This window comes from Lontra canadensis, unplaced genomic scaffold, assembly GCF_010015895.1.
Source record: "Lontra canadensis isolate GAN:19392208 unplaced genomic scaffold, GSC_riverotter_1.0 scaffold98, whole genome shotgun sequence".
NCBI classification, from domain to species: domain Eukaryota; kingdom Metazoa; phylum Chordata; class Mammalia; order Carnivora; family Mustelidae; genus Lontra; species Lontra canadensis.
This window is the reverse complement of record NW_022631092.1, coordinates 6,309,710-6,335,450: the sequence shown is the minus strand read 5'-3', so window position 1 is coordinate 6,335,450 and position 25,741 is coordinate 6,309,710. Positions and strand designations below refer to the sequence as shown.

General features: G+C 39.8%; 1 protein-coding gene across 9 annotated transcripts in view; it reads right to left on the bottom strand.

The window, feature by feature from the left end:
• The window catches only part of ZNF410 (zinc finger protein 410), a 39,990-nt gene extending 14,737 nt beyond the window's left edge, over positions 1 to 25,253 (bottom strand). For 4 of the 9 annotated variants that reach the window (XR_004380276.1, XM_032837427.1, XM_032837433.1 and 1 more), the window contains exons 1-7: positions 25,123 to 25,253; positions 12,429 to 12,609; positions 11,027 to 11,162; positions 6,800 to 7,018; positions 5,442 to 5,633; positions 1,172 to 1,322; positions 365 to 546 (exon numbers count right to left, since the gene is read on the bottom strand). Coding sequence is in view for 8 of the 9 variants with exons in the window: in XM_032837427.1 (XP_032693318.1) it covers positions 365 to 546; positions 1,172 to 1,322; positions 5,442 to 5,633; positions 6,800 to 7,018; positions 11,027 to 11,162; positions 12,429 to 12,461 (913 nt within the window). In the remaining variant the exon portion in view is untranslated. Of the gene's footprint in view, positions 1 to 364; positions 547 to 1,171; positions 1,323 to 5,441; positions 5,634 to 6,799; positions 7,019 to 11,026; positions 11,163 to 12,428; positions 12,610 to 13,838; positions 13,952 to 14,087; positions 14,268 to 24,671; positions 24,694 to 25,122 lie in introns of those variants that run through there. The other 5 variants (XM_032837431.1, XM_032837430.1, XM_032837429.1 and 2 more) reach the window with 5 other exon arrangements.
• Positions 25,254 to 25,741: the final 488 nt, after the last annotated feature.

The window sequence follows — 25,741 nt, the reverse complement described above, 5'->3', positions numbered from 1 at the left end:
AATATTACTGATCAAAATTACAACCATGTAATTGTCGAAGATATTTGAAAATACTGATTTTGTCCATATCTCACCATATCATTGTTATCAGAGAAGGTCTTACATCCCTTCCTACACTTTAGGCTCCTACAGGCAGGAATCAACACTGTCCATTCCTCACACGCAGGTGAAAGGTTAACAAAGGTTACCGAATTAACTGAAAAGTGCCACGAAGCATGTGAAAAAAAGAAACTCCATTTTCAGAGTTCTAGCAACAAACCTAAACCTTCACTTCTATTCCCAGCTCCGAGCCTTTCCTGAGGACAGGCACGCAAACCCCGAGCCCAGGGGCAGACCGTCTACAGGAAGGCGGGGTTGCACACACCTGTATGGATGCGCAAGTGGTTCTTCAGATTTCCAGCTGTAGTGAACTGCTTACCACAGCTAGACTCGGGGCACACAAAGGGCTTCTCCCCATTATGGGTCCTCATGTGCACCTTCAGTCTCTGCAGCACATAGAAGCTTTTCCCACAACCTTCTGCAGGACAGATGAAAGAGCGGTCATTTCTGGGGGGGAAAAAAAATCATATAAGCAACAATAACTGAAAATGCTCTTTTCTAGAAAGGACAAATTAAATCTCGTATTGCCTTTTAAAGCAGACAGTAAATCCCAAAGCTGGATATACCATCTGAAGCTTATTAAAACCACAGATGCCCCAGGCCTTACTCCCCACCCTCTTTTATTAAAGTAATCTCTATGAAAAAAAAAATAATAATAATAATCTCTATGCCCAACGTGAGGCTTGAACTCATGACCCCAAGATCAAGAGTTGCATGCTCTACCAACTGAGCCAGCCAGGTGCCCCACACCTTACTTCTTGAATACTGATTTCATAGGTTTATGAGTGACACCCATGCTTATATATTTTAAGTTTTCCAAGAAATTATGTTTTATAATGAGATTCCAGAACTCTTGTTCTAAGATGCTTAGGTGCCAAATGTCTTATTAAATATTTATGAAAAATGAGGTAAATGAGACAATGCAAACCTTTCTATTAAAAAAAACAAAAGACATCTTAATCACGAGTGAACTGGAGCCCTGGCTTTCCTTTAATCTGTCCACTTGGGGACAAGCTCTTCCAGAAGCATCAACATTCTTAAGCTCCAAGTATGGCACCTCAGATATGCTCACCGATGCGTTTTGAGATGGTACTTGAAGTGAGCGGGCCACACAAATGTCCGGTCACAGCCTTCAACTGTACATTTGAGCTTCTTTTCCACTTGAGGAAGGGGCCCAGAATCTTTGGGCTGCCCATCGCCAGAACTGAGGTGGACATTTTCTCCTGTAACAGAGTCACATATTTGTAATCCAGGAAAGGAAGCTGCTGAGGTACTTCGGTCAAACAATAAAGCTCCTATATTTTACTCCTACTGATCAGTAAGCAGATAACTCTCTTCAGCTTCCCTCACTCTCTTTATATCCACTTAACAACAGAAGTGAGCGCACAATTTGTTCCCATCCCCTTACGCCAGACAATTATCAAAAGCCATCATGCTTCGTTTCACAAGACCAGGCCTCTCTGGCCAATGTAAGAAATGTCCACAATGGTTTCACATAAAAAAGAAGAGTTAAACCTATCCTGCATTACAGAAATTGGCAGGGAAGCATATATGTCAACACCCGGAGAGGGGTGCTAAAGATGGCTTCTTGTTCTAGGTATTAGTAAACTTATATTTATTCTAGGAGAGGCAGCCATTCTGGCTTAGTTCTGAGCTTATGGTTGTGACTTCTCTGCTAAATGATCATTCTTAGATTTCTATCTTCTGAGGTCAGTCTGGCTATTTCTACCATTTTAGAGAATAAGAACAACCCCCCAATTTCCTGTGCCACTTCTCTTTAAGAATGCAAAAGCTCATCTGATTTTATAATTTCTAACCACATTTTAAAAAGCTAGAAACAACATCAACTGAAGTTTTTTGTTCAAGAGAACAAAAGGAAGAAGAGTTTGTGCCTCCCTTAAATTTAAGTGAAATCAGTTAATTAAAGCTTCATATAAATCCCAGATTCACAGGTAATACGCCTTTTCTTTAATTTTCTTAAAGATATAGTTGGACATCAACAGAGAAAAATATTTATGACTACTTAATTTTGCTACAAGCAAATGGAGTTTATCTTTCTAAGACATATGTCTCAGGAATAAGATTTGTACTTCCAAATTTCCCTCTCAAAAGCCAAGAACAGGAACAATAAATGTGGTACCCATCATATTTCCTGGAACCTGACAGCTGATCAAGGTTTCCATCCCAAATATTAATCTTAATTCTCTTCCTGTCCTACATGTTCCTTGCTGTACATGTCACCAAGTGCTAATCATAAAACTAAATGCTCCAAGGTCAGAGTAGAATCTAAGATGCCTTTTGTTAGTTACTTTTAATTTTTTTTCTTTTTTAATATTGTCCCACACAGTTTTTATTTAATTGAAAATCAGCTGCACATAGGTAAATTTTAAACAGTACAAAACTGTATATACCATAAGGGAAATTTCCCACCAACTCCAGAGCTCCAGCTAATTAATTTCTAATGAAAGATCAGTAGAAATTAATACAGAAATTTAAACAGCTGACATTTGGGACTTTGTGTATTCAATGTTCTAGATACAATGAGAACACTGATATAATCATGAAATTTAAAAACCGCTCAGAAAATAGTGAATTGCCTTGTATTTGAGTCCTTATGAAACTACTCCTTAAAAAAACACAGAGCACTGTTTGCCGAAGACAGATTAGCTTAAAATGACATCAAGCAACGATAGTTTTGGATATTTAGAGATCTGACAAACTGGTTCCCCCCAAAAAGAGAAAGACAAAGAAATTCAACACTTTATACGGTGCATGTTGTATAACACTGTAAACACTTTAAAGATCCCACAGTTATGTGAGGTCTTTGCATTCAGGATAAAATTTCCAGCGAGAGTATCATATATAGTATGGGTCAGTAAACTTACTCTGTAAAGGGCCAAATACTAAGTATTTTTGGCTTAAAGGACCATATGGTCTCTGTCACAACTACTCAACTTTGCCACTAGAGCGGCCAATTTGTTATGAATGGATATGCCTGTATTCCAACCAAACTTTATTTACAAAACAGGTGGTTATTTGGCCCTTTGCTAACCCCTTATATAAAGCATCATATACAAAATTTAAATATATCCGTATCTCAGTCAACTTAGATAGAGGTGAAGATGTGCTCTGAGAAACTGCTACAAGACTCACAAAATGGCTTTAGTAACAACAAAGATATTTATGTTAAAGATGCATTTAAATACTGGAAAAAATCATTATTTTAGTGGGTGAAAAGCAATATTAAATTAAAGTATTTCATGATTTAAAATGTGTGTGGAATCAAAATAATAAAATTTTCAAAAACAACTTACAGTGTTTACTTTTATCTAGATGCCTAACAGTTTATATATCTAAGTTAACCCCCTGAAAAGGTTTTATGGAATCATCTCATTGACAAAATAGAAGACTCTCATATATTTGGGCTCATTTTATATTCAAGTATACAAGGTAGTTGTTAGGTAGTAAGGTAACATATTTTGAGAGTAATAAAAACACCCACACAATGCTTTGCTGGTTATAAGCTCTCCTAGAGACACTCTCATTTAAATCTCCAAAACAATCTCTGTGTTCTGAACACAAGAATACTGTGGCTAAGAAGGTTAAATCTGCTAGGCAGAGGACTGGTTCATGACAGCACCAGGTCTGGATCCCAGGTCTCAAGACACCAAGCCCTAAGTTCCCTCCCTGCACAGCTTCTTCCTGGCACATGCAGCGCTACTTCCTTAATGCAAAGAGGAGATGTAGACGGTTTCAGGATCCAGAGATTAGCAAAAGCATCTCAGGAAGAATCTGAACTTTACAGCCTCCCCAAAATGGTAAAAGTGGCCATTCTAAGGAGCACTATGGTTGTCAAAGCAGAACTAATTATTCTGAAACTAAGAAAAGTCTGAAGTTCTCTTTGCAGTGACACAGATGGAGCTAGAAACTATTATGCTAAGTGAAATAAGTCAGTTAGAGAAGGACAAATACCTATGATCTCACTCACGGGTGGAATTTAAGAAACAAAAGAGCAAAGGGGGGAAAAAACAGAGAGGCAAACGAAGATATAGACTCTTATCAATATAAAACAACTGACGGTCACTAGAGGAGGGATGGGTGGGGGGGCATGGGTGAAACAGGTATGGGGATTAAGGAGTGCACCTGTGATGGCCACCCGGTGTTGAACCACTGTACTGTATACCTGAAACTAACATTCAGCTGTATGTTAACTAACTGCAATTTAAATAAAAACTTTAAAAAAAAAGAAGCCTGGAGTTCTCCATGTAGAAAAGATTTAGGTTAATGTTTCTAAAACTGGAATATTCTGAAATATTCTCAGGGATCCTTGAGAAAGTTTCTAATTTTTTATTTTCACTTGTACCGTAATCACAGAATAGTCATAAGCACGTTCTAGATCATCCACATGTGCTGCAAACAGTCATGTACCAACATAAAATTTCAGTACTTTAAGCTTGGTTTGTGATAATGATAATGTGTATCTTACCTTAATAACTTGTTGTAGTACCTTAACTGTCACAGATTAAAGAGAAAATATAGAAGCAGCTCTAAAACAAAAAGTATTATGGCATGTTACATAAGCAAAGGTTGTGCAATAGTTTAGGGGTGGTTTAAACAGAGTTGTGGTCCTAAAGCTTTAACATGTATTGGAACCACTGAGAGGGCTTACTAAAAGAGCGCATGTTTCTGACTCAGTAGGATGAGGCCTGAGAATTTGTATTTCTATGTTCCCAGATGATGCTGATGACCCAACAACTACACCTGAAAACTACTGGACAGAGAAAAGTGGGACAGAGTTAGTACAGGCATGCTGAACTCAAAAGAAACAGCACTACAGACTGTTTGGATATTTAAGGTCATATGATGAAAGGGTTCCAAAAAAAAAAGCAGTGGTAGCTACTGAAATTGCTAAATTGCTATGAGTAGCAATTCAGTTTCGGCAAAACACCATCGTCTGCCAAAATAAAATATTAACTTTATTTTCACTGGTTTTGTAGTTTTATTTCTATTAATTGGTAACACTGTTTTGATTTTATAATGGTATAAAAGCTCCAAGTATAGGGAACAGTACAATAAAAACAACTCAAGTAACATCTTGATCCGTGAAAATGTTTTCCCTTTAAAGGGGCTCTGTACATAATTCAAAGCTGACAACTGTGAATGCTAGTGGTGTTGATTTTGCATGTGAATCTGCCAGAGCGGAGTTATTTTATAGAAAATAAGACAATGTACACATTTCTAGCTGTCTGCTCTCACCAATAAAATAACTTCGATTACAGTCATTGCATTACCAAAATCTCCATGCAGAATACTGGAAATGAAAAACTTCACAGGGGTCTCACCATTGCTGCTGGTTTTTGCATTCTTTGCCAGCTGTGCGCGAGTAGCAGCAATCAAACTATCATGAGCCAACTCCTGAACCCGGAGGAACCATGGAATGCTACTGTCCGTGCTCTCACCGGAGAGGAAATCATTCCCTGAATCCTCTGCCTCATCTTGTACAAATACTAAGTGCTCAGCTGAAGATCCCAGACCTGGAAGAAACAAGGGGATATGTGAAAGTTACCCACCAAGTTACCCTTTTACCGGCCCTGGCTCAGATACTTCGTATCTGGAATAGCTGAATCCGCTCTTGTAGATTTTCACCTCTCACCTCAAGCTTCTGTTCTCCTACTACATGAGGTTCTCACTTTCCACTCCCAGACAGGCTTATCTTTCTTACCTCCTCTGGTTTCAGAGGCAAAGCTGTCCCCCCAGGGCAAGCAAGCTAGGATCCTGACCCTATCAGTCATCTTCTCTCGGCCATCTGCAAGCCATTCCTCTCTACTGGCCACCTCACAACCTCCCCTCAGGGCCTTTAAATGTCTCGCCCATCTTCATTTTTAAAAAGAAGAGAAAATCCCAAGTACTTCTCTAGCTATTCACTTATAGTCAAGTTTCCTGCCAAGTGTAACTCCCAACTTTTGTATCCACTTTATCATCTGTCACGGTTAGAACCCTGGCCTTGACCTCTACCTCCTCAGTAACAATTGCTCTTGCTCAGGTCACCAGACATAAACTTCCTAGTCCTCCCCTCACTAGCCTCTCCTGTGGTATGTGGCATGACTTACGACCTTTTTCTTCTTTTAGACATTTTCCCTCTCTTGGCTTCTCCCATTTCACTCTCCTTCTGTTTTCCTTATCCCTCTCTAGCAGTTCCTCCCCACAATTCTGCTACTCTCTTAAATGTTTTTTCCAGGTCCCAGATTTGCCTTCTTTTCTGTTTATGCTTCTGAATCAAAGAATCCATGCTCACTGTTTCATACATTTCCTGAATGCTGATAAGCACCAAAACAACTTATTTCCCACAAGACATTTCTAGAACTCTGTTTCTAACTGTCTAAAGGACACCTTCTCATGAATGTCCTCTGAAATCCCAACATCAACAAGCAGAAATTGGAACTAATCATCCTCCCCCCAACCCTGTTCTTGGGCTATCTTGCTGAATGGCACAATCTAATTTCCCAAACGAGAAACTTCTGAGTCATCCAAAAGTCTGCCTTCTCCCTCTACACATTCAACTTATCACCAGACTGTACCAATTCTCTAAAATTATAAAATAATAAGGCTTCTTTCCATTTTAAGTATGGCTGAGTTAGATATGCCCCACCCCCAATTTTTGTCCTCAAGCATGAGCAGAGTTCAGAAAAGGATAGAGTACCTGCTCTTGTTAAGTTAAGAAGAATAAAAGAAGTGCTATCACTCGGCTGGAGATCTTGCAACAAGCTAGGAGATTCTGGAGTGGACAAAAACTCCGGGGACTTCTGTACAGTCTGAGCCCTCGTCTCCTCTCCGTCTGGGCCCACATTCACCTGAAGGCTTCTCAACACAGCTGAGGAAGGGACCTCCTTGGAGGAGTTTGTATGACTTGGAGTATCATCTAGCAAAGGGAAAAATATCACAGCTTTATGTAGCACCTATATCCACAGAGCTCACCATTCTGATACACACCACCCTTAAAAGAGCCCTCATAGGAGCAGCAGCATTTTTATTTTACAAATACAAAATTTCCCTCAGAAGAAAAGTGATAACTTTAAGTTTTAAAGGGAGTCAGCCAAAATATGAGGGACAGATTCATTTGACACTTGGCAGTAACAACCAACCAACCATCCACATTTGGACATTATTGGCCTTTGTCCTTTCAAGGCCAGAAATCAGTACTTTTCCCTTGAAAAATATATTTATACAACAAATATTAACTCAAGAATAGGATTCTAAATTTTAAATTATTTATCTTGGGAAAAGATTCCCTCCCTTTAATTTTTATAGCATGTATGTGACAGTTCTATTGAGTCACTGGGGAAAAAAACCACAACCTGAGAAATCACTGAAATTTTACAGAATCATAAATGTTTCATTATACTTATGAGTTTACAATGAAATGTAAGGAAATAATTTGGAAGATTTGCTCTCTAGGACTTTATTCTAAAGGGAGGAATGAATTTTTTTTTTAAGATTTTATTTATTTATTTGACAGACAAAGATCACAAGTAGAGAGAGAGGCAGGCAGAGAGAGAGGAGGAAGCAGGCTCCCCAAGGAGCAGAGAGCCCGATGTGGGACTCGATCCCAGGACGCTGAGATCATGACCTGAGCCGAAGGCAGAGGTCTTAACCCACTGAGCCACCCAGGTGCCCCTGGAGGAATGAATTTCCAAAGATTTTGGTTGCAGTAAAATGAGGACTTGAACTGCAGAGCTAACATATCCAATGTTTGCAGGGGTTTCAGTCATCTTTATAAAAGGCAGATAATTTTGTTTTCCATTTTTTTAAGTAAGACGACAGATAAGATTATAGGAATGAAAGTAGATGCCTAGGGATAGTACTGCCATTTCAAAGTCTAAAGCAATAGTACAATATGAATGTACTTAATGTCACAGAACTGGTTAAAGAGTACATTTATTAAAATGGCTAACTGGTTTAAATGGCAAATCCTTAGTTATGTTTATATTATCATACACAAAAAAATTTTTTAAAGAAGTTCATAGCAGTACTGTTTATCATAGTAAAAAAAATCATAGTTTTTACTATGATGAATATAACTAAATATTCATCAACAGCGTCACAGACAAAGAAGCTGTGGTTACAGACATGTAACAGAACACTACACAGCAATAAAACCGAACAAAGCACAGCCACACACACAAGGATGAATCTCACAGCTATACAGTAACAGAAGAAAGGTAGAGCAACATACATTCATATGATTCCAAGGTCTAAAAACACTTAAGTTTAAACTGCATTGCTTAGATCTCTGTGATGAAACTTAGGGAACAAATATTGGTCAGAGAATTGAAGGTAGTGGTGACCTGTGAAGAACAGAGGTTGTCTTTATCAGGGAGGGACCCCATGGGGGCTTAGCTGCTGGCAAGGTTCTATTTCTTGATGGGGTGATGGGTATCTCCTTTATAATAACTCTTTGAAATGTATAAGCACAGGATCTTGTACTTTTCTATATCTATCACAAATACCAACTAAAAAGGAAACATACCCGCCATGCATGGAATGATACACACATATTTAAGATGGAGAGGAATAAAGTTAGAAAGATGTGCAGAGGGGCGCCTGGGTGGCTCAGTGGGTTAAGCCGCTGCCTTCGGCTCGGGTCATGATCCCGGGGTCCTGGGATCGAGCCCCACATCGGGCTCTCTGCCTGCCTCTCTGCCTACTTGTGATCTCTGCCTGTCAAATAAATAAAATCTTAAAAAAAAAAAAAAAAGAAAAAAAGAAAGATGTGCAGATACATTTGTTTGTAATATTATGTTTCATGAGCTGGGATGTGAATTTCATTTATTATTATTGGTAAAATAATTTCATTTATTGTTATTGATAATTGGATATCTAGAATATTTTCAGGGATGCTTGGGTGGCTAAGTCAGTTGGTGTCTGCCTTCGGCCACAGTCCCAAAGTCCCAGGATCAAGCCCACATCAGGCTCCCTGCTCAATGGCGAGTCTTCTTATCCCTTTGCCATTCACCCCACTCGTGCTCATGCTCTCTCTCAAATAAATAAATAAAATCTTTAAAAGAAATAAAATAAGATAAAATATTTTTAATCAGGGTACCTGGCTGGCTCGGTCAGAAGAGCACAAGACTCTTGATCTTGGGGTTGTGAGTGTGAGCCCAACACTGGGTGTAGAGATTACTTAAATGAATAAATACATAAATAAAAACTTTTTAAAAATAAAATAAAACATATTTTTAAAAGATTTTATTTATTTATTTGACAGAGATCACAAGTAGGCAGAGAGGCAATTGGGGTGACAATGTGGGGGGGCTGGCACCCTGCTGAGCAGAGAGCCTGATGAGGGGTCAATCTCAGGACCCTGAGATCATGACCTGAGGAGAAGACAGAGGCTTAACCCTCTGAGCCACCCAAGTGCCCCTAAAATAAAATATTTTCAATCAAAATTAAAACTAAAGGGGCGCCTGTGTAGCTCAGTCATTGGGTGGCTGCTGGTCATGATCTCAGGACTCTGGGATTGAGCCCTGCATGGGGCTCCCTGCTCAGCCTCTCCTACTCCCCCCACCCCCACTTGTGTTCCCTCTCTAGCTGTCTCTCTGTCAAATAAATAAATAATCTTTTTAAAAATTACAACTGAAGTTAATGTAGAAAAGAAGATTAATGATTGTTCTTTTTACTTCAATATTGTTAAAATATTTATTTAACAAATTAAAATCGGGAGAGAAAATTTTAAGCCCAATGAAGATCAAAATTTATTAACACATGGAAATGTACACATACTGAAAATCCATAAGGATCTGGAAAAACTCCAACATACCAGTAGAAAAACAGGAGTTGAATGACAGAAGATATGTGAAAGCTAGGAACTAGACAGGGAAGCCTTAAGTCAACACTGGCTGGTTGCATGCATCTGCCTTCTTGAATCTTTAAACATTGAAAAACATTTTAAAGTCACTTCAAAATCACCTCCAATAGAGGACAGTACCCAGAAGACTTTATTATAAGCTGACGCCAGTCACCAATAGGTGGTGACCCTCCCCCGATTTAACATCAATATTCCAAATTGTAAATATTCCAATTTCCAGAAAATAAAGAATTCACTGCACCCAAAAATAATGTTCTCCTTGGTAACAGTCAAGGGATAGGATCTCCTTCTCCCCATCCAAAGTTAATCTCACAACTCATGATCAGCATTCTAGTTCCTCCTACCTCTCCTGGAGCCTCCCCACTAATTAGACTCTCTTTCTGTTTACAGCTTCTCTAACTGGCTTTTTCCTGTTAGCATAAAACCATCCTCAAATATTTCAGATCTTAAAAAAAGAATTCTGCCATCTACCTTATGTCCTTCTCTTTTTCCTTCCCATAGCAGGAGAGCCTTGAGAAAGTGTAGTTCCTTCCTCAACTACCCTTACCTTGCACTGACGCCTCAACCCTCTACACCCTGGCTTTCCATTCCCTTTCCATGGAACAGGTCCTGCCATTGTCAACAATAGTTTTGTTGGCCCTTTCTCACTGGGACAGTCCCTATCCCACCGGCCTCTTAGAAGCATCTGACACACTGACTATTCTCCTGAGTTCTATGCCTGCATTCTATAGGAATATTTCTCTCACTACTCTAGCCTTTCCTTTTTCCCTCCTTCATAGGCTCTCCTGCTTTACCCTGTACCCTGAATAGGGAGCTCCACATCGATCTTTTCTTCTCACTCTTCACATGCTACAAATGATCCTATCCATTACTGTGGCTTAAATTACCAATTAAGCAATTGGTAATTAAGTAACTCCCATGGTTGCTTATTCTCCATAATTCCTAGTTTTTACAGTTTCTATCAGTCAGTTATAAAGTCATTTATCCCATCCCACCAATATGATAGAGCAGGCTAAGCTCTTAAAAATTGCTTATCTTATTTCTCGTACGCTTCATTTTTACCTGGTAACATTAGCCGACTGCATTCTGGGGCCTCAGTCACTGGAAGGAGGGACAAGCAAGTAATGTCTTTAGCTTCTGATTCTACTAGCCCCTGTCCCAATGGGATGGACGTATTCTGAACAAACTGTACCAGGAGCTGGGGAGTGGGGGAGGAAGAGACAATATTGAAAAATACAAGTTGTTATGAATGAATCTAAACCTCTGAATTTACAACAAGTTCACAGCGTAATTAAATCTTTATTGCTTACTAGTTTCAAGCACATTCAGAGAAAAACTACATTAACTACAAAATAACACTTGAAGTTATTTTTATCAAGTGCTCTGTTCTAAAGAAAAGCTATATTATATTGGCTCATTTAATCCTCATCATAACCCAGTAAGATTGAACATGTATTTTAAAGATAAAGAATCAAAAATAAATAAATAAGTAAATAAAGACAAGGAATCAAGTTGAAGACCTCAAACTACTTATCTAAGGTCACATGACTAGTAGGGGAAGTAAGTCTTCAAACTTCTATCATCTGATTCCAAATTCACTGACCTTTCTACTATGTGACACAGATACACTAAAATTAAAGCAAGAGAAATGAATAAAAATCAAAAAATGTTTCGGGGCGCCCAGGGGGCTCATCCAGTTAAATGTCTAACTTTTGATCTCAGCTCAGGTCTTGATCTCAGGGTCATGAGTTCAAGCCCTGTGATGGGCTCCACACCTAGCATGGAGCCCACTTAAAAAAATAAATAAAATAGGGGCGCCTGGGTGGCTCAGTGGGTTAAGCCACTGCCTTCGGCTCAGGTCATGATCTCGGGGTCATGGGATCGAGCCCCACATCGGGCGCTCTGCTCAGCAGGGAGCCTGCTTCCCTCTCTCTCTCTGCCTGCCTCTCTGTCTACTTGTGATCTCTGTCTGTCAAATAAATAAATAAAATCTTTTAAAAAAATAAAAATAAAAATAAAAATAAATAAATAAATAAAATAAATAATAAATACTGTTTAAATCCTCTAATTACATTTATAAAGAAAACACTTTCAGATATATATAAAATTAATTTAAAAATGGTTGTGGTAGTAAATATTTATATATGTATATATACATCCACATGTTATATAAAATTTCTGTCATTACATAATTACCTAGATGTATAATAACTTATACTTACTTAAAGAAACATAAAAAGCGATAGGTAAAAGGAGTTTTTAAATCTTTGAGAAAGTACTTAGTGATAGAAAAAAATAATAAACTAGTAGTTAACGACCAAAACCATATGGCCCACAAAACCTAAAATATTTACTATCTGGCTCATTACAGAAGTTTACTGACTTCCTGACTTAAGGACAAACCTTGGAAGATAGCCCACAAAAAAATACAAATAGATAGATAGATAGCACTGCCTGGGCTCACCTCTGGTTTGGATTCTAACTCATCTGATAACATTGATTCAGCTTCCAAATCCTGTAGCTGTTCAGGGGACAGGTTAAAAATTTAATTCAGTCAATGACACCTTCCTGTTATGCTCCTATTCCTCTAGGAAATGCTATTCTTTTCCTGTAAGATGCTGTGCTGGGTGGGTAGTCAATTCAGCCTAAAAAAGGATGTGAGAGAGAGAGAGACAGAATTAGAGGAGTAGAAAAATGTGGCTAAATAAACAAAGGTAAGTCTACATATCTGAAAATCACGACAAGCAAGCAAATAAAGAATTCAACCCAAAACACTTGTTTTAAAATAGAACAAGCCCAACAGATGTCAAAACCCATTAAAAGTTGTACTTTGAAAAAGAAAAAAAGTTGTACTTTGTGGAATTTCTACTTCTACTAACCTATTTTAAGAAAAGGTCTTAGAAGTAGAAAAAGTATATGCCTAAAGAATTTCATGTTATCATCTATAATAATAAACAACTGCAAGCAAGATATAAATACACATATATACCCAACACTTAGGGAATGGTTAATTAGTTTATAGCACTGTCACTTAAAAATATGGTTATAAAAATAACGCAACCACAAGAAGTGCTCATGACATGTTAAATTACAAAAACAAAATACAAAATTACATACTTGTTATTAAAACTAGTTAAGATATGAACAGGAAAAAAATGAAATTAATACAACCATGAGAGTAGCTATATTAGGTGGCAGGCTGGTAGGACTTATTTTTCTTTTCTCAAGTTCCTCATCTTTCTAAAAGTGTTTACAGAGTCAAAATCTGAACGTGTTTCCCAAAAGTAGGACCCTTGGGACCCCTGCGGTAGCTATTTTCACCCCATAATTAAAATTCTTACCTTCTTATCACTTTATTTTCAGACTTTTGACAAAAGAGTTCACTATCTTTTGTACAACTGTTGCTAAAATTGGGACCACTACCAGACACAAAATAATTGTGCAGTGTAAAATGCACCCAGGATGGGAGTTTTCAATTAATACCAAAGTTGACCGGAAAGTGAGAATAAGGTAGGTTTACTCTAAAAAAAGGCGTTGAAGAAGGTCCTGAATAAATGTTTACTGCTCTGTTGGTTCCTTCCTCTCCCCCTTACTGGCTTCCAGAACTCCTCATTTTCATCATTAAAAAAAAAAATAACAATTCACAAGACGTTAATGAAAGTGTCCTTTGTTTCCACATAAAATCAAGTATCATAAATCTCTGACTTTTCCTTTCTCATATGTTTTCCTTATTCCAACCCTACACATACTAGTTCAACGCTGTTTATTCATCCCTCTTTTTCACAGAGGAAGGAACCAAGGCTCAGTGCTCAAGTTATTAAGCTGCAGAATTTGGACTCCCACCCACAGAGCAGCCGGCATAAACAGCGATTACATCTATCTACATCTGACCTTGAAACACCAGGGTTTAAGAATTACTTCTCCTGGGCGCCTGGGGGGCTCAGTGGGTTAAAGCCTCTGCCTTCGGCTGAGGTCATGGTCTCAGGATCCTGGGATCGAGCCCCGCATCAGGCTCTCTGCTAGGCGGGGAGCCTGCTTCCTCCTCTCTCTCTGCCTGCCTCTCTGCCTACTTGTGATCTCTCTCTGTCAAATAAATTTAAAAAAAAAAAAAAAAAAGAATTACTTCTCCCCAATTCCAGTTCATCTCAAGAAGCCAAGAAATAACCAAATATTTGTTCAGGTTTTTCTTAAGGTTCCTCAAACTCTTGAGTCTCAAGATTGTAAAATCTCTAAGAAACTAGACAACAATTTGCTGCCCTTTATATTTGTTAGGCTTCTTAGAAATCAATGACGCTGGCTGCGTTTCCATTGTCCTCACCTAATGAAAAAAAAATGAAGTTTACGAATATTATGAATATGTGCACCGAACAAGGGAAAAATCATATACTGGTTCTTAGATACTCTTGCAAAGCTGTAATAACAACTTAAAGAAGAAAGCTGCCACCTCTAGATCACCACTTCTCAAGGGTCCATGGTTATCTATGGTATCTTTTTATTTTAGTGTCATTTCAGCGGTAATTTTTCAAAAAGTTAACATGAGCATTTTCTGAAACAAATGGGTATCCATATTATAACTGAGTTCTGCCCAAATCTGCTGCCCACGTTTGTGGTTTGTATGTGCACTATATGAACTAAAGAGACACTAGTAGGACAGAGAAGCATAGGCAGGCTGACCTCAAGACACTGGGGCACTCAGTACCTTATCAAGCTGTGTAACCCTCATCTTTAACACAGCAATTCACCATGTATATTAGCTGGAAGTGGGATGGCAAATACGCAATTAACTTTGTTTCTATTCTCAATTCCCATTATCATTTCACAGGTTTCAAAAACCGCAATGCAAATTTTTAAGTAACAGCTTCACTGAGATATAATTCATATGCCATACAATCTACTCATTTAAAGAGTACAGTTAAATTATTTTTAATATATTCACAGTTGTGAATTTGCAACCACAACCACAATCAATTTTACAACAATTTCATCACTCCAAAAAAGAAACCCTGTACCTATCAGAAAGCACTCCCCATTTCCTCCCAAACCCTCCCCGACCAGGCCTAGGCAACCACTAAACCACTAATTCCTGTCTCTATGGATTTGCCTATTCTAAACAGTTCACATAAATGGAATTATACATGTGATCTTTTGTGGCTGGCTGCTATCGCTTAGCATGATGCTCCCAAGGTTCATCCTTCTTGTAGCATGAATCAGTACATAATTTCTTTTTATTACCAACAATATTCTATTGTATGGATATACATTTTATTTACCCACGTATCACTTAATGGACATTGGATTATTTCTACAATTTGGCTATTATGAATAATGCTGCTATGAACATTCATGTGCAAGTTTTTGAGTAGACGTATGTTCTTACTCTTTTGGATATACACCTAGATGTGTAATTGCTAGGTCATATGATAAGTCTATGTTTAACCTCTTGAAGAATTACCAGGCTATTTTCCAAAGTGTCTGCACCATTTTATAATCCCACGAGCAGTGGATTTCTCTCCATCCTCATCAACACATTATTACAGCCCTCCCAGCAGGTGTGAATGGTAACTCACTGTGGTTCTGACTTGCATTACCTGGTGACTAATGATGTTGACCATCTCTTCATGTGCTTATAAACCATTTACACGTCTTTTCAGAAGAAATACTTATTCAGATCACTGGCCCACTTTTTAAACTGAGTTGTCTTTTTATTGCTGATTTGCAAGAGTTCTTATATTCTAGATACCTGCCCCTTATCAGATATACAACTTGCACAAACTTTCTCCTATTCTGTATGTTCTCATTCACAACACAAATCTCATCTTCATTTGAACAAGGCAACTCTAACTCTGCTGTTCTCTAACAATACCTCATTAAAATTGGCATTCAAGGACTTTAGTCAGTTTTGGTTACATGTGAGGTCCCATTATCACACACTGCTACAATGCCTTGACACTTTAAATACATACCTTGTATTATATTCTCTTCATAGTATTACTCAAGTTAAAATGTAGAAACAGGAAATATATTATTGAACCCAAGGCTAAATCTTTCCACTATTAAGTTCAACATTAAGTACTGCATTTCAGTAGAATGACATCTCTACCACATAATATGAATGTTATTTTACATTTTGTTTTAGGGTGTGGTTTACAACTGTATACTTATTCATAAAGATATAAATCCATGGCAACAACTGATATAGTACTAATAACCTAAATTCTACTACCTACATGGTTCCCTAGAGCCATCAAAACATCAGACTGCTAATATTGTAATAAATTTGTATGGTGGCAGATGGTAACTACCCTTATCTTGGTGGGCACTAAGTAGTGTCTCAAATTGTGGTAATGTATCAAATTGTCAAATCCTTATGTTGTACACCTGAAACTAATTTAACATTGTATGTCAGTTATTCATGGATTAAAAAGAAATATATATTTGACTGCTTAAAGAAAACAATCTTGGTTCAACATATGTTAATTTTTAAAAAATCCACTGACCCTACCGCTGTTATTACTGAATTATTTGTAAATTTGTTTTGATTTTGTAGTTGATTAAGAGCTACTGGGGGCTTCAGCACAGGAATGATAAGAATTACTACTCAGCTTTATGTCAAAGTATATTTAGAGTAATTAAAATAAAAAATTGCCAGTATGGGGACCAGTATGTGTCCAGCATTGGAAACAGTTTTCTTCCTTTAAATGCAATTTGAATGACAGTGGAGTGAAAGGCTCTGCTCTTACTCAAAAGGAAGCTATTTTTAAATAATTATGGATCTCAAGGATATTTCTTCCCAGGCTTTCTTATGCTATTAAGATAAGAGACTAGAAATGCAATACTGAGTGGTCACCCCAAGTTCTTTAATGTGAACACTAATAGTTGTTCTTCTTTTTTTTTTTTCTTTTTGTATCTTTACCTGGTAGGCAAAATTCATATCCTTATTTGCTTTCAAATTAGAAAAATTACTAATTTAGCCCCATAAACAATAAAAAAGATAATGACATTTAACAGTCAGCAACCAAGGGTACACCCATCAAATCACACTTTCCACAAATCATAAATAAGGCATCATGTCTCCGGAAAAAGAGCTCACAACAAAACAAAATGATCTCAGACACCCAGCAATTGGTCTAAAAGATATTATTAATAAATATGAAATAAGTAGTTCTAGTCAGACCCTTTTCTCCCTCTACTCTTGGCAACAACAGAATTTTTACTGTGTACATGGTTCCCTATGGCCACCAAAAGCACATTAGACTGCTTACAGAAAACAACCTTGGTCTAGCAGAAATTCTATTTTTTAGAAATCCACTGACCCTGACAATGCTATTATGTGTATAGCTAATAATAGAAGAAAATGTTAATATGTTATCCCTTAGTCAACCTAAAGGTTAAAAAGAATGCAGGCAATACAAATCTTGGCAATGAATCAAAGCAAAGAACACAGAAAGCCCTGAAAAGTTCTATAAATTGGTAACAAAAAACTCATAACAGAAGCAAAGCAGATTTAAGACAACAACAATCTCTATGATCTAGACCATCCTGAGAACAATTCTCCTTCTGTTTTTAGCCAAATAAACAAATCCTGGGAATTGAAGTCTGATGAACTGCATTCTTCTTCTACAGTACACTCAATATCATCCAGCAAATTATGCATTAACATTAAGTAGCTGAACAAGTAAATAAGGAAGCTGAGCTATATTTAAAAAAAAAAAAACCAAACTCAAGGTCTCTAAAACAGAAGTCTAAATTATGCCTCTGACCTTTTGGTTGAGACCTAGGCAGGCTACTCATCTTCTGGACCCTAGGAAATTCATCTGAAATACAGATGAAACAAATCTACCCTAGGATTATTTATGTATCAGTCAATAGAAATAATTACAAAATTCTTCAGAAACAAAGCTCTGCGTAAGTGCTTAAGAAACAAGTAAATAGGACGCCTAGGTGGCTCAGTTGGTTAAGCATCTGCCTTCAGCTCAGGTCATGATCCCAGGGTCCTGGGATCAAGTTTCACCGGGCTCCCTGCTCAGTGGGGAGTATGCTTCTCCCTCCGCCCTTTCCCCCAACTCCTGCTCTCCAGCTCAAATAAATAAATATCTTTTTAAAAAAGAAACAAGTAAATGTTTCAAATGCTTTGTATACTCTAAAAGATTAAGAAATGCACCTGGCTGGCTCAGTTGGTAGAGTGTGTGACACTTGATTTTGGGGTCAGGAGTTCGAGCCTCATGTTGGGTGTAGAGATTACTTAAAATCTTTAAAAAAAAAAAAATTTAAAAAAAATTTTTATTTTCTTATTACTGAGTCCAAATTTCCTATAAAGCAGTGGTTTTCAAACATTTTTGACTGCAAATCACAGTAAGATACATTTGCCATCATACCCCAGAGAATGAAATCCTCATTGAGAAAAATAACACATTTTCATGAAACAAAATTAGTCTATACTAATCTTGTGCACTCTGAATTTTTTAAAAATAAAACTTACTAAACTGATCTCAAAAGCTACTTAACAGATTATATCCCAAAGACTGAAAAACAGTATAAAGTATCTTCAAAAGTCTCAAATGTATATGTTAAACAGATACTCAGACATAAAACGTAAAGCCATTGATATAAACCTGCCATAAATATGTATTACAATCAGCAATTATCATTGATCAGAGTCTTGGGAAAACTGAAATTACCTGAATCCTCACACAAGACAGGAATTAGTGGTAACACCATGTTAGGAGGGTAGAGATGGCCTAAAACTAATGCAAGCTACAAGGAGAAATACTGGGCAGGACAACCAAGGCAAAATAAACTAAACAAGCAAGAGGAAAACAGAGCTGGTACAGGTGTACCTTGCCTCAGTCCTGACTGCCATACAGAAGGGTGTATATTCCAAAGGGAAAAATGACCACGGCTTTTACTGCTCTGCTTCAAGAAAGAAACAGAAGATCATTGTGTCAATTTCTAAAAAGCAATGTGATTCCACCCTAGGAAAACAAAGCCTAGAATATCAACACTGCTCTTATTTTAGAGAGGTAGAAAATGCCTTGACCTTGACCCAGTTTCAGAAAGAAGAGTGGGTGAGAAAAAACAGGGAAGAAATTGAGAAACACTGTAGTCCCGCCAGTCAGTAACCAATCCACTTCTCAGTTCCCTGCATATCTACCTGCGGCTGACCACAAATACAGACCCAAACAATGCTTCACTAAAGATGAAAAAACTAAAACAAAAATTCTACCAATGGTAGAGAATTACCATGATCAAAAATGAAAATTAAAAAAAGAATAGTTTAGGGGCCCCTGGGTGGCTCAGTGGGTTAAAGCCTCTGCCTTTGGCTCAGGTCATGATCCCAGGGTCCTGGGATCGAGCCCCACATCGGGCTCTCTGCTCTGTGGGGAGCCTGCTTCCTCCTCTCTCTCTCTCTCTGCCTACTTGTGATCTCTGTCTGTCAAATAAATAAATACAAAATAAATATAAAATCTTAAAAAAAAAAAAAGAATAGTTTGAATTTTAGTATAAAATAGTAGTCCTGCGATGTCTGGGTGGCTCAGTCGGTTAAGCATCTGAATGGGGAGGCTGCTTCTTCCTCTGCCTGCCAATCCCCCTGCTTGTACTCTCTCTCTCTCTCTCTCTCTTTCTCTGAGAAATAAGTAAATAAAATCTTTAAAAAAAAAAATGTCCTAGGAAAAGAAAAAGTAACTAGGGACAACTAGGGTTAAGCATCTGCCTTGGGCTTAGGTCATGATCCCAGGGCCTGGGACTGAGCCCTGCATCAGGCTCCCTGCTCAGTGGAGAGCCTGCTCCTGCCTCTCCCTGCCACTCCTACTTGTATGCATGCACACACTCTCTCTCTGACAATTAAAGGAATAATCTCTTTAAAAAAATAACTTTTTATATCCATATCTAGCATACTATGGAAGCTGATTAAATTCTAACAAACCAGTTAACAGGTACTAGTGAAAGAAATTTGGAATGGAGGAGAACTGGAGAACTGTGAAACCAGAATGAATCTTAGAAACTATAGGATTGGGCTGCCTGGGGTGGCTCAGTGGCTTAAGCCTCTGCTTTCGGCTCAGGTCATGATCTCAGGGTCCTGGGATTGAGTCCCGCATCGGGCTCTCTGCTAGGCGGAGAGCCTGCTTCCTCCTCCCTCCTCCCTCTCTCTCTCTCTCTCTTCCTCTCTGCCTACTTGTGATATCTCTCTGTCAAATAAATAAAAAATCTTAAAAAAAAAAAAAAAAAAGAAAGAAACTATAGGATTCACCCTGGGCCTTCCCTCTTCCTTCTCAGATCTGCTTAGGTGTTCCATTCCTACGGCCCCCATTTTTATTCCAGTCATCTCCGCATTTCTCTGCATTTGTCTCTACTTTCAAAGCTCTAATCACTATCCAATCCCATCACTTCACTAAAACGTCTCTTGTAAAGGTCACCGAAGATCTTCATGTTACCAAATCCAAGGGACACTTTGCAGCCCTCATCATACTTGGCCCTTGCAATGAACAACTACTGTGTTCAATTATCCCACATTCATGTCCCCCTGCTCGGGTGACAGACTGACGTCCTGTCTGGGGGTCTGTCCCCTCTCCCCACTGGATACATCCCTCAGTGAGACTGTAGATGAAGGTATTCTTTTCTTCACTGACCAACTGTTGGACACTTGACCTTTATGGAACAAATCAGACACTTTCCCTCAGAATGTGAATTCTAAAAGAAGTAACAAAGGGCTGAAAAGGCTGCGGTGGCCCATTCATGCCGGTAATGCTGCTTGCAGCCTCCCCTGGGGCTGCTCACGTTCCTGACCTTGATGAAGCCAGGGTCTTCATCGTTTCCTTTGATCTCAGGAGCTGCCCACATCCTTGTTACACAGATTCTTCTTCTGAAGCAAACTGGTCACTTGCAACCAGAGCCGGAAGTGGCATTAACCCTTAGAGGCACTGCCTCCTTCCTCCAACACTTGACTTACACTCTCTGCTTCCAAGATACATGTTCCTCATTTTACTCTTACCTCATTGCCACACCTCCAGTTTTCTTTGTCAGCTCCTGTACTCTTCCTGCGCTCAGCCTCTAAATATTACTATTTCTCAGGATAGTATTCAGGTTCTCTTTTCTTGCTACACTCTCTTCCTAGTGCAAACTTACGGCTTTAGTTGATACAGTCTCCAATTTTAAGTTTTTATTTAAATTCCAATTAGTTAACATACAGTGCAATATTAGTTTCAGGCATACAGTAGTTATTCAACGCTTCCATGCAATACCTTGTGTTCATCACCAAAATTTTTATCTGCAGCCCAGATAGCTCCTCTGACTGCAGACATATATGCAATTGCTTACTTGACATCTCTACTTAACATCTTAACTTGACATCTCAAATTTTAACATGTCCAAAATGAATTCTCTCCCAAGCGTGTTTCCCATCACGCCCTGCCAGCCCCACTCACTACACCCCTCCACTCAAGATGGGACCACCATGGGGCGCCTGGGTGGCTCAGTGGGTTAAAGCCTCTGCCTTAGGCTCAGGTCATGATCTCAGGGTCCTGGGATCCAGCCCCGCATCAGGCTCTCTGCTCAGCGGGGAGCCTGCTTCCCCCCCCACCCCCGCCTGCCTCTCTGACTAGTGATCTCTGTCAAATAAATAAATAAAATCTTTAAAAAAAAAAAAAGATGGAACCACCATTCACCCCATTTAGGAGACATTTTTACTACTTTCTTTCCTTTGCTCCCAATATCCAGTCCAGCTGCAAGTCCTATGGAGACAGCAAACCCAGCTACTTCTATCTCTATTGTCACCATCCTGTCGCAGGCCCTATCAGTACCTGTCCTAAACTACTGGTAGTGCCATCTCACTGGTCTCCCTGCTTCTACTCTTGCCTCCCTCCATTCCATTCTCTTGACAGGAGTAAATATTACCTTAAAATGCAAGTCCTATCATATCACTCACCTGCCTGAAACTCTACGTGGCTTCCCAAGGCACCTAGACAAAATCCAAACTCTTTAATCTGGCCTCTAAGAACTATGTGATCCATTCCTGCATCTCCAACCACACTTCAGAGTCAGTCTCCCTTATGTGCTCACCAAGCTTCAGCCATCTTAGTTCCTTGAACAAATTAAGCTCTTTCTGATGTTAGGGATGTGTACATGTCATTTCCTCTACCTTGAAACACTTTCACCTCTCTCTACTTGATTAGCTCTTTTTTCATTCTTCTGGGTTCTGTTTAACTATCAACTCATTTAGAAAGGCTTCGTCTGATCACCTTATCCAAAGAAGATTCCCCAAACTTCCAACTTTTTTCTCTATTTCTGCTGTTTCTAGCTTTCTGCTGTTTCTAATTCCTTTTTTTTTTTTTTTTAAGATTTTTAAAATTTGTCAGAAAGAGAAAGAACACAAGCAGGGGGACAAGCAGACAGAGGGAGAAGCAGGCTCCCAGTTGAGCAAGAAGCCCAAAGTGGGACTCAGGTCCCGGGGATCATGACTTGAGCTGAAGGCAGACACTTAACAGACTAAGCCACCTAGGCGTCTTGCTATTTCTAATTCCTTTGGTCTTATATAGTATTCATTCTTTGTCTGGCTACCCTGTATGTTGTAAGCTCTATAAACAAAGGCAGGAACTAATCTGTCTTCTTCACTTTACCTTCCACTACCTATCATAGTGCCTGGCAAAATATTGTATGTAATTCATAAGGAATTTAGGTCTCCATAGTCATTTCTGATACTGTGACACTCTTAAGGTTGGCTTTACTATGAGATTTAAGGAATTCCATACAAACTTCCTGCAAGCACCTAGTAAGCACTGAAGAAACATCTGTACAGTGAATGAATGACATGCAAATAATACCAACATTTTTGTCTCTACTCCTGACCTCTCTTCTGAACTCCAAATTTTTATTTCTAACCGCTTGCTGAGTATCTCCTCATGGATATCCATCTCAAATCTAACAATGTCCATAATCCAGATAATCATCTCCACCACCAAACCTGTTCTTCTTCCTGTATTATCCACTTCAATTATTGCCCAATCTTCTACCCACTCAACCTCAAATTCTAGGTCTTTAATGATGTCTCTCATTCTCCATATTTAAATAATCCCAGGAGTTATGATTCCCCTAAACTTATTCCTCCTGTAATACCCTGTTTAGATCTCATTGTCTTTCAACCACTCAATTAAAATGGGCTTCTAGGGGCGCCTGGGTGGCTCAGTGGGTTAAGGCCTCTGCCTTCAGCTCAGGTCATGATCCCAGGGTCCTGGGATCAAGCCCCATGTCGGGCTCTCTGCTTGGCGGGAAGCCTGCTTCCTGCCGCCCACCCCCACCCCCCACCTCCCTGCCTACTTGTGATCTCTGTCAAATAAATAAAATCTTAAAGAAGAAAAAAAAAAAAGTCTTCTAACTGGTCACTATGCCCTAAAAACTCCCCTTTTCAATCCACCTTTTTATGCAGCCACTTAAGTCATCTTTCCAAAACACAGAAATGCTTGTGTTTCTCCACTCACTCAAAATTCAGTGCCTCAGAACACTAGTCAAATTCCTAAGCATGGCATTTCAAATATTCTAAAATATATCCTCAAATACTGTTCCAGTTACAGTGCTGTCCATATTCTTCAATTAACCCTTTACTCCAGCCCACATGGACTGGCTTTTGGAATGAACACATCAGCCTATTTTAGTGCTCAAGTCTTTGCTTAGAATAGTTCTTCGACCAGTAATAAACACTTCCAATCCAGTTGCGATTTTCTGAAATCCTTTCCAGCCTTTAAAATCCAATTCAAGGGGTGCCTGGGTGGCTCAGTGAGTTAAGCCTCTGTCTTAGGCTCAGGTCATGATCTCAGGGTCTTGGGATCGAGTCCCACATCAGGCTGTCTGCTCAGCAAGGGGCCTGCTTCCCTTCCTCTCTCTCTGCCTACTTGTGATCTCTCTCTGTCAAATAAATAAATAAAATCTTTAAAAAAAAAAATCCAATTCAAATGCTATCCTCCACTAAGATACTTGTCCCTTCCCTCCAAGCAAAACAAATCTGTCTTTTCCTTGGTGCTCCCAACACAGTTTCACCTCTCCTTGGCAATTATCCCATCCTGCCTTGGCTGGTAGTTGTCTACTTGCATATTTTTTCCACTGGCTAAGGTTGCTGAATTTATTCATTCTCATTAACCTAGTATGATGCTTTGAACAAACTAAGCTTTCAGGATTTATCTGCTGAATAAATAGGTAAGCCTCTTCACCCACACAGGAGGAAAAAAAGCACCAGAGATTAAGTAACTTGTCAAAAATCAGACATTTACTTAAATGCAGACTTTTTAAAAATTAGAACCTAAATCTTCTGCTCGGTTGACTCTACTCCGTCTACACTAAAATAACACAATGTGGAATTTCCACTCCCTAACAACAAAATGCCACGGACTCTATTTCAAAATGTTTCTTTTACTCTCCTTGCAAATATGTTACGTTGATCCATGTGCCAAAGTGAAAAAGTACAAATTCTTAAGTCCCAGGTTAGTAGTATTTAACTTCCAAATGGTGCATTTCAGGGCCTCATGAGCAAGTGGGATAAACTTAAATAAACTAATTGCATTCTTTTCTCTGAAGAAACTTCAAAGGATAAAATCAACCAGCGAATGCGCACAGGCTGTAAACACAGTCCACAGCCTCGACTTGCAATGACAGGCTAAGGAGAAGCCAGCAGCCAAGCCCCTCAGAGCCTGTAGCCTCCCCAGGAAGTAAGTGGACGTACGAAAGAAGACGGCAGCTCTGGGCCGAGATCGCCAGGGCACAGTCCTCTTGGCATCCTCTTTCTCTCTCTGCAACAGCCTTAGTGTAAGGCCCCAAAGCCCGCGGGCAGGGCCAGGGTGCGGGTGCAGTCCAGCAGCCCCCGCCCTTAGGGACTTGCTGCTGACTCCAGCTTTCTCAGGACCGTCTTGTTCCTAAGCCCCTGCCCCCAAAACCAAGCAAAGAGCAGAAACATCGGCCCCAACACCGCGAGGGTTAGGGCCGAAGCCCTAGGGCTTCAGACCCGCCGCTCCCGGGCCCGCCAGATCTGAGAGGGGGTGTCGGGGGGGGGGTGCGGTTTCCCTGTCCTCTCCGGAGGCGAACTCGTCCCGAGCCGCCGAGGAGCCCGCACCGGCTCCCTCCCTCTCGGGGACCACCGAGCTGCGCGGGTGTGGCCTGGCCCAGCCCGAGCTCACCTTCCCGTCCCGGGCAGCCGGCTAGCCGTCAGGCGGTCCCGAATTCCGTCCACACACAGCGTCTTCCGGCTCCCGCCGGAAGCAGCGGCAGCGCGGGACAGGAAGTTTGGCCGGCCCCCAACGCTCACACCCACTCTCGCCGCCTGCTGGACTCGGCTCCCCCGCCCGCGCGGGCTTCCGCCCCAGGCGGAGAGGGCAGGGCTGCCGGGGGCCAGGCGAGGTTGGGCCCCTGCACCCCCGGAGCTGTGGTCTACCGTCTCCTGTTCATTCCATCACTTGGAGCCCCGCCGTCTGCGAAACCCGAAAAACCGGGTCAGTTCGTTCCAGCCGTGACGTCACGGCTTCCTTGCAGCAGCAGATGGGGTAGTTTTTCCTGTCAGCTGAGATGAGAACTAGTTACAGTGGGGGCCGTGGAGAAAGAGAGAACTACTGAAACATTTATCGTTCTCACTGAAGAGGACCTTAAAGCTTCACTGAGAAAGGAACTTGCAGAATCTAGTTCTGCGCCGCAATCGGGATGGGGTAAGAATTGAAACTCAGGTGTACAACTTTTCTTGTAAAATGAACTCCCTAGAGTCTGGGTTCCCTATATTAGGACTGAAAGAGCTGTCGAATACCC